Source organism: Schistocerca cancellata, chromosome 1 (genome assembly GCF_023864275.1).
Source record: "Schistocerca cancellata isolate TAMUIC-IGC-003103 chromosome 1, iqSchCanc2.1, whole genome shotgun sequence".
Classification (NCBI taxonomy): Eukaryota; Metazoa; Arthropoda; class Insecta; order Orthoptera; family Acrididae; genus Schistocerca; species Schistocerca cancellata.
Window position 1 is genome coordinate 793,958,676 of NC_064626.1, and position 10,067 is coordinate 793,968,742.

General features: G+C 36.1%; 1 protein-coding gene across 1 annotated transcript; it reads left to right on the forward strand.

Annotated features, from left to right (window-relative positions):
• Positions 1 to 7: 7 nt before the first annotated feature.
• On the forward strand, positions 8 to 9,745 carry LOC126187754 (calmodulin-like protein 4). Its single transcript, XM_049929015.1, has 5 exons — positions 8 to 463; positions 547 to 577; positions 652 to 783; positions 6,834 to 7,016; positions 9,195 to 9,745. The coding sequence occupies exons 1-5, from the start codon at positions 461 to 463 to the stop codon at positions 9,293 to 9,295; spliced, it is 450 nt and encodes a 149-aa protein (XP_049784972.1). The 5' UTR covers positions 8 to 460; the 3' UTR covers positions 9,296 to 9,745.
• Positions 9,746 to 10,067: the final 322 nt, after the last annotated feature.

The following is a 10,067-nucleotide window of genomic DNA, read 5'->3' on the forward strand; positions in this document are numbered from 1 at the left end:
AAGAAGCATAGGCAGAGCACTATCATCAATAAGCTGTATTTATCTTTGTACTATGACAGAGCTGTACTTTGTAGTTTGTATTCTTCTAGGCAATGAAATAACTCATTGCATTTTTACAGTTTCATTGTGTAACGTACTCCACAGAAAAAATTTATAACAACAGCACGCAAGAAGCACACAAATATTAAAGAATAAAAAGCGAGTGAAATAAACGATGTATCACACTAGCTCACTGGGCAAGTTCGACTTAATGTTAAACGATACTTACGCGTAGAGAAACTAGTGCGGTTTGTGACGTGGTTATCTGACGATAAGTGCAAGGACATGTTTTATTCACCGCTGTTTTAGAATCATTTACAATGTTAGGTGTGGAAAGTTTATAAGCTAGATAAGATCCATTTATCTGAGTTGCCATTTGACGTTTGTTGGCGTATTGGTTGAAACAGCTGTTAATAGCGATATGGTAAATTGGCCTTTATATTCAGTTTCTCCATTTGTAATGTATAAATGTTACAGTATTGTAATATGTATGTTTATTCTCTTTAGGCTCGATATTTCCGTGAGCAGGATATAGATGGTATGTGATCTAATAATTTGTTACGAACTTGTAAGGGTGTGTAAACCAAATGTAATGGCAGTCACTACTTTCAGAATTTCGTGAATGCTTCTACCTTTTCGCACGAAGTGGACAGATTCGTACCTTGGATGAGTTAACTATTATAATGAGATCGCTGGGTATGAGCCCAACGATTCAGGAACTTAAAAAGTATATGAAAGAGAAAGGTAAGAAAATCGCCATTTCGAAAGCAGTTTGATCTACCTGCTCAAATATCAAACCAGAAAGTTGTGTAATTATTTGTGTTTAGTGTGTCATGGCGATGTTACTTTTTGAATTTTGTCACTTTTGGCTGTATCATCTGGTACTTCTGAAAAATCTAACTGAAAACTTTTAAAACTGGTTGGAAGACTAGTAAATTATATATTACATTATTTTTTGCTTTGCTGCACTATGGATTGCTCACTACATTTAAACACTGCCTCTAAAGATCTAACAAGATTTCACTGAGTGCACAGTAGAGTTACAAAATGATCTGCTTGGGTGTTCAGGTGAAGTATCAGTGTCATCTGTTAAAATTGAGAGATGTAATCGTATAGATATAATTTGTAAAACTGTGGATATCTTATGAAATATACGCGCTTCTTTGCTTAGAACAATCTGATTAAAAGGAAGATCTGCATACAAAGTGTAGGAACCATACAAGATATTGCTAGATTAATTTAAGCAGAGTACACTCATTGTGAAGATACAAATTAAATCTATTAAACATTAATTTGGACACTTCAGTGCCTTGCAAAGCATGCACATGGCTTCCTTTAGCTGTAGTACTAGCTCACTAGAATTATTGTAGATGTACCAGCAATTCACTCAGAAATACGAAGCAGACTGGACCCCCCCCTTTCAACCCCCACACACACCATTAAGGCCTATTGCAAGTACTAGTTTTCGTGCAGTTATGAGCTGTGGTGTCTCAGCAGGAAATAAACTTATTCGCTAACAGTGTAATACTGTTTTAAGTGTAGAATTGTTGATATAAAGTGATGGTTAAAGATTTTAACAAGTGATTTGAATGATCTGTACCTTCCCATACAGTTGATAAGGTTAGAGAAAGCTATTGACCACTTCAAAAACCTTGGTGTGGTGACAGACTGTCTTTAATGTAGCCCGAGGGCTAACTGGGTTTGAAGGTAACAGTTTGGTTGGGTCGACAGAAGCGTCCGATCCCACGCGTCGGCTTTGACCCGTGACGTAACGGTGTTGTCATGTGTGACGTCATGACGGCGCGGAGTTTGGTTTGAGTGTGGCTGTCTCCAGTTCTGTTTTATCTTATTTTATTTACTTTTCTGATCTGTTCATTCTATCTCGTGAGATTTTTTTAAAATTTAAAAACACTTATTACTTATTTTAATTATCTGTTTCCTCCAATTTCTGTTCGTTCTATCCCGTGAGATTTTTTTTTTTTAATGACAAAAAACACTAATCAGCTACTGAAGCATCTTTATCTTCTATGGGTTGCAGGGGTTACGACCCCTGGGGAGGTGGGCGGGTATTCATGCATGGCTGTCTTCACTTACATGTTGTAGCTACACAAGGCGTCTAAATTTGTTTATATTTAGTTTGCCCCTCACCCAAAACACCCCATTTCCCGCACTTGTCCCGTTAGTGTCATTAGGCTTCTTGTGGAAAGTGTGTGTGTGTGTTTTTGTTTCCGCCATATTTGTGACGTCATGGGTCAAAGCAGACGGGCGGGATCGGACGCTTCCGTATTTCTGTTTGGTTGAGTGTTGGTGAAGCCAATGAATACTCTCACCTTTTCTTATGAATAACTAGAAGTGCAAGGTAAATTTAGAAAAGCTGTATTAAGTAATAGTTCCAAAGAGTATTGGATGCATATTACTTACATATACCAAACACAAAGTATGAAAAATAGAAGGGGAGGAGCACTACATTACTCCTGCTGTTATATACTCACTTCTCAAAGTGGAGAGGGGTAGTGTGTATTTGTATGTGACAAATATTTGGTTTCGGATCTGTTTGCTTGTGTCAAATTTATATTTTTTTTGTGTGGGACAGCACAACAACATTTTTCAAAAAGACAAGTTGTAAATTTGATTGTATTTAATTTATGATGCAGGAGAGGGAGGATTGTTATGTAACTCTTTTGATTTGCCACTAATGTTTTTCTATGGTCTCATTGCAACTACCATACTTAGAGGCTTTTTGAAATATTAGAATTACAGTAAATCTGTTTAATCTACTCATTCTTTCAGAGAAATAAATTATTATAGAGAAGTAAGACTTTTAATAATAGCTAACAATGTAGTTAACATTTATACTTTGCAAACCACTGTGAAGTGCACAGCAGAGGGTACATCCCATTATACCAGTTATAAGTCTTTTTCCCCCATTTCATTCACATATGGAGCACAGGAAGATTGACTATTTAAATGCCTCTGTGTGTGCTGTCTAATCTTGTTCTCACAATACCTATTGGAGTGATATTTAGGGGGTTGTAGTATAGCCCTAGTCATCATTTACAGTTGTTTCTCGAAACTTTGGAAGTAGCCGTTCTCGGGATGCTTTATATTTATCTTTAACTTTGTGTCAGATCAGTTCTTTCAGCATTTCTGTGACATCCTCCGGTAGGTCAAACCAACCTGTGACCACTTGTGCTGCCCTTTTCTGTGTGTGTTCAAATATCCACTGCTAGTCCTATTTGGTAGAGCTCCCACAAACTGAGCAATATTCCAGGATGGGTCACATGATTGTTTTGTAAGCAATCTCCTTTGTAAATTGATTGAACTTTGCCTGTATTCTACCAATAAACTGAAGTCTACCTCCTGTTTTGCCCACAATTGAATCTATGTGATCATTCAATTTCATATCCCTGCAATGTGTTACACCCAGGTATTTGTATCAGTTGGCCAATCCAACAGTGACTTGCTGATATTGTAGTTATGGGATACTAAGTTTTTTTGTATTGTGAAGTGCACAATTTTATGTTTCTGAACATTTAAAGGAAGTTGCCAATTTTTGCATCACTTTGAAATCTCATCAAGATATGATTGAATATTTATGCAGCTTCTTTCGGATAGTACTTCATTATAGATAACTGCATCATTTGCAGAAAAAACCCTGTGTTACTATTAATATTGTCTATAACAATACAAGTAATTATTGACAATGTAATGTAAACCTTTCCAGTCCTTTCCCTTCATCCCTCTTCATTCCCCTTCAACTCCTCTACCAGAATAACTGGCCCCAAAAGCTTGTAAAATTTAAACCTTTTTGTGTTCTCCTGCCACTGCCTGGTTATTAATATTGTCTGCAAGATCGTTAATACACAACATTAACAGCAAGTGTCCCAACATACTTCCATGGGGAACCCAAAGTTGCTTCTACATATGATGACGACTCTCCATCCAAGATAACAAGTTGTGTCCTCCCTATCAAAAAACCCTCAATCTAATCACAAATTTCACTTGATGCCCCCATATGATCGAACTTTTGACTTAAGTGTGTGTGTGGTAATGAATCAAATGCTTTTCGGAAATCGATGCATACTGCGTGTACTTGACTGGCTTGATCCATGGCTTCCAGTATGTCATGTGACAAAAGTGTAGTTGGGTTTCAGATCATTAGTTTTTTCGAAACCTATGTGGTTGTCATGGAGGAGGTCATTTTGTTTGAGGTACCTAATTGTGTTTGAGCTCAGAATATCTTCTAAGAGTCTCAACAAATCATTTTCAAGGATATTGGATGGTAGTTTTGTAGATCACTCCTGTTACCTTTCTTGTATATGGGTGTGACCTGTGCTTTTTAGCAACTACTGGGCAGCCATAGATATAACTATTTCACTCATTGTTAAATTGATATGAGAATTGTGTCTGTGTAGTACTCCTGGGTTTTCCGTTGTATAGAAACTTTTGAAAACAGAGCTAAGCATTTCTGCTTGTGCTTTGCTAGTTTCAACTTCAGTCCCTGTCTCATCTGTGAGTGAGTAGACACCAACTTTGATAGTCTTTTGATCTTCATTATTAATTATCAACAGCACAAAAGACAATGATGAACACAAAATGATCTATTTACCAATGTCAACACATTTAAAAGTAAAGCAAGTGCATAACATCTAAAATTGTTTTGTGCTTGTTGGGATGTATTGTGAAATTTTTTTACAGAGTCACTTGGCATAAAACAAAGATGCAGTAACAGCTAGGGAAATTGGAAGCGTCCGATCCCGCCCGTCTACTTTGACCCATGATGTCACAAATATGGCGGAAACGACTATAAACCACGATTCCAATATGGCGCATATAAAGTCGTTACATACACATTATGAGGACGAAAATACATCAAAAAACAAACACACACATGTTCCACAAAAAGCCTAGGTTTTTGGGTGGGGACAAACTAAATACAAACAAATTTAGACACCCACCCCCATGCAAAACAACGAAAAAAACTGACATCACAAAACACCCCAAATACTACTAAACACAATATCATCTGGAATCGGACACTTCCCTTGACCTATATAGCTCAACAGCAGCTCCCGATCCCATAAATTGGAATCGAACACTTCCCTTGACCCATATAGCTCAAAAACATCTCCTGATACCAATACCAACATTCACAGCCACACATTGGGATCGAAAACTTCCCATGACCTGTTATCCTTACGACATCTCCACATACAGCCGTCCATGGTCCAAGACGCTGGAACTTTAAGTAAGCCTTATTTCTTCATGACATACTGAACACTTCACGCTTCATCAAAAAATCCGAATAGTTGAAGAAATTTTATTAGAGACAACGCACTGTCCCCCATCATAGCTGACAACCGAAAACTGTTGACAATCTCAGTCATATCCATACCTACCAAAGAAACAAAAAAAGCGATTTACCAAAATTCACACATGACGCCACACTCACAAACTAAACCAAAAACATCACCTAACACACCACCAGAGAGCACCACCGATCGCATCAAAACGACACCTACAAACACGCCACTCTCACAAACTAAATTCCGCGCCGTCGTGACGTCACACACCACAACAGCATTAAGTCACGGGTCAAAGCTGACCGGTGGGATCGGACACTTCGGTCGACCCACAGCTAGGAGACAGCTTCACTGTCACGATGGTCATCTTTCCTTGACTCTTGCTAGAAAAACTCTTCTGTCCTTGCCACACATTTCCTCCTATTTTTTTCATCTTCTACACTAACATCTTTCCATATCTGTTGCTTGGCCCTTTTCCTTTCAAACTACTGTAGTTTGCTCGTGCACATTCCAAAATTTGTTTGCATTACTTTCTTACTAAAATGTTCCTAACAAATTTTATTTCTTTCAGTTGTACTTTCCTATCTACGATGATCAGTTTTTCAGTTTCTGATGTTATAGGGCCAAAATGAGGTCTCATAAAATCTTGGTCTTGATGACAATGATGATGTATAGCCTGAAGCATATGTTAAGTGGGAAAGTGGTAATTTGTTTACAAGTTGGCAAAGGAAACAAGTAATGTTTGTGGTAACAGATTGATTATAGCACATCACATTTAACACACTTTTCCTCATTAAATCTAAAACTGCAAGAAATTAGGTACATAGTGAGCATGTATCCAAAAGTTTGTTGAGGCATATTATGTTCATACATCATGCATAAGTTATGAGTTTTTTTCTAGGGGCACCTGCAAATAAGTGTTTTAAAGTTTAAAATTACGGTAGACAGTACAAACATATTCAATAAAGTATTAGTATATTTTCAGTGAATCTTGTAATATTTTAGTTAAAACATGAAAAGGTATAGGCTTACTTTAGTTGTCATGTTGTACTTTGTGTTCTTGTGCTAAATTGCTGGGTGTAGTCTGATTGTGCAGTTTCTTTATGATATTTGCACCATTGGTTAATATTAGTACCAGTGTTTCCAATTTTTCTCACTAAAGGAAGGAATAGTTCTGAAACAGAAAAGAGATGGACAAAAATTGTGCTGATAACAACGAATGTTTAATCCAAGTTAAGTTGTATTTAGATTTGTGGAGAAAAAAATACATTTTTTGTGAGGAATATTAAAAGCACTTCACTAACTGCTTGTAGTGGTTATCCACAGTGATTTCCTGTAATAAATAAAATAAGGGTGTATATGGCTGGTCACACTAAGTATTCGTAATATAGTTCATAATGTTGTGGCTGACAATAATAAAAGGAAGAAGCCCATTGAAAGGAGAGGAAAGTGTTACAAATTTTTAATTTGCTTTTGTTTAAAAATTGGTAGGTGGAAAGATGTCATTTGCAGAGTTTCTTGAAGTGATGCACACCCACAGCCAGGCTGAAGTTCTACCAGATGAAGTAGTGGCAGCATTTCAAGCAGCTGATCCTGGAAAGAAAGGTGTGTTACCAGCTCGGCAGTTGAAGCATATGCTGCTTAACTGGGGTGAAAGACTTAGTGGGAAGGAAGGTAAATAATAATAATAATAATTATTTTTTTTTGCTAAATAGTATTTACGTGATTCATATGTAATGTTGTGCTTTTACTATAGTTTTTCGATTTATTTTTTAAAAAGTTGATGCGTAATAAATAAAAATTATTTATTATGTAGATACAAATTATTTTGTATTATAAGTAAATAAATCAGCTCACTATAAATGTATCAGTGGTTCTCAGTAATGGTCTTTATATGTTATTGGATCATTCCTGTGGGTTATGAAGTGTATTGTAAGCAAAAGAAATGGAATGAAATAAGTGTTTGACAGATTTTAATCAATTTCTAAATGTTATATATGTGGGAAATTTGATAGATAATTCCCATGTTCCTTTTTTTATTTTTGTCATTATTTCTGTGCAATCCTTTGAGTCTCCCTTCTCTTCAGTGACAACATCCCAGTGGTGGGAAGTTTTAAAATTCCGTCGAACAAGCCGTGTTTGTTCAACTGACAAATGGCTCAGCTAACAGCAGCAGAAAGTCCTTCGTGATATGAGTACTTTAGATTGCGTGCAGTAACACTTCTCAAACATATTTGTGCAGTTTTCTGATTAGAGATTGGCAATGTGGGGGTCAGTAGTAATTTTATTTTTCTGTTCAGTTGTTAATTCATGATAATACACTCCTGTGACATTTTGACCACACGGAGCTCTGTCTGTTGCGGCAAATCCATGATAATCATAAGCAAAATATGCTTGAGAGTAATGAATTTTTTTTTTAATAGTGGGGAAGATTGACCTTTCCACTGCTTTGACTGTTATTTCAAATTCAGAAAGAAGCTTTTCCTTAAAAGTCAAATCTTTGTTTCAGCAAGATTGAAACAACTACGCATTTGCACTTATGTTCAGCACTCAAGTAATGAGGGACAGAGTGATTGCAGAAAAATTTTCCTCTTGTTGAACTCATTTATCAGAATGTGGAATGTTCTGATGTTGATGGAATTCCTGTAGCTTCAGAAATTCCTTCTTACGTTGGCCAATGGTCTTATCCAAGAGTGCTTACCACAAGTTTCATATTTCATGAACCTGTTGTTTAGGGCTTTCATGACCTTGTGTGGTTGTTTATGGTTACACACGATGCCACGCTAACAGTCATTCAAATTTGGAACTGTACTACTACTGTCTACTGTTAACTATTCACCGTGGAGACCGCGGCGGCCGCAGCCGCCCTCGCAGTCCGACACAGAGTTCAGACACAAAAGTTTCAAATTAATACATGATCTTTAATCCTCAGGTCACAGTAAAGGAGATTATTGCAGATTACAAATTTATTAAAAAAAAAAGAAAAACAGCAAAACAGAAGATTGTTGGCTTCTTTATTTTAGCAACTGTGAAGTGATGTGGAAAAATTGTTTAGGGACAAATAAAACTTATATTTTATTAACACATGAAATCATTTTACATATAGGCCATGCATAAGATCTCGTTTCCAACCAATTCTTCTTCAGTTTCAAAACCAATATTTTTCAGATGATTTGAGATTGAAATTACCTTATCCATGTGTTCGTCCATGTTTTTGCACTTGTTCAGCGTTGTAGTTATCAGTTCAGAAAGTAATCCTACTTTCTTGGTTAAACCTCCACCTTGAAATGCGTATTTCAGTTTGTCTAATGAAATGAAGCATGTTAGTTCTAGTAGTCCTGAGAGAAAAACTACCAATAAAGGTAAGGCACATTCTGCTTTTTATTCTTTTAGTGAAGTGAGTGATGATAATGCAAAATGGTTTCCAGATTCAGGAGCATCTGTGCACATTATTAAAGCTCCATCAGTGTTGTTTGATGTTCACTCGAGGTCTGACATTGGAATTTCCGATAAACATGATATTGACAAAAAAAAAGTGGGCTGCTTCTGCAAGTCTCCCACAATTGCTGACATAACAAATAATATTGCACATCCAGTGTTGCCAACATGTGCATTGTGGCTCTCATATGTACTCAATTACTCTTTTTGATTGTGTTACAGGATGTTGAAACTTTTATCATGGGCTGTGTGTGTGTGTGTGTGTGTGTGTGTGTGTGTGTGTCTCAAACTCGAGTATTCGTATAGAGGTACAGGAGAGTCTTCCTCCTCCGTCCACCATCTTGAAATATTCTTTACATGTTAATTGTTTAATCTGAATCCATATTAATTTCATCTTCTGGTTCACTTTTTCAGTGGAACAGATTTTTAGGGAAGCAAATGTTTCACACAATGGACAGGTGAAGTACCAGGACTTCGTGAAGATTGCATGTGCTCCTGTGCCAGATTACTATTAATGCCTCATGGATCACGTGTGCCTGGGTTATGACAGTATTTTATACAGTTTACATTTATAATGCATTTGGTGGAGGCATTGCAAACTTTTCTATTTTTTGAAACCCCATGTGTTGCTTAGAGATCCACTCATGTTATATTATTGGTATTAAATGTTGCATATGAAATGTGTGTATCTGTATTTGTTATCACATGAAAAGTATGTGATAAAATTATTTTTCTTTTGCTTGGGAAAAAATCCATAATTACTTCTGAAAGGTGACATAATCTGACTGTTCAATAGTATTATACTGAATTTTAAGCAATTCATGTGATATTGAATATAAGTACTTAATTGAAACATTTGATTTATGGACATTGCTGTTAAACTATTTGTTTTAATGCACTTTTATATAATGTATTTTTGATGTGCATGGAAAAGACTTTGTAAAGAGAGAGAAGTAAAGTTTACTACATTGAAAAATCATGTGTTAATTGTCAGTGGCTTTGTTTGTTTCTTTGTTACTGAAATTATGTGCACATAAAATCCAGTTTAATTATGTTCTGTTTGAGGTTAGGCTTCCAACCTCTTCTGTTATTCCAGACAGCAAATCCTTAAAAGTAAGTAGCATATGCAGTAAATATCAGATTGCGAGACTATCTTCAACTAACCATTTATAAACAAATATTAGCACTCGCATAAAAAAGTTATACTACTTATGGGCATTGTAAATAATTTTCTATAAATGTTACCAAACAAATTTTGATGCACAAAATATGTAATACAATGGCAGA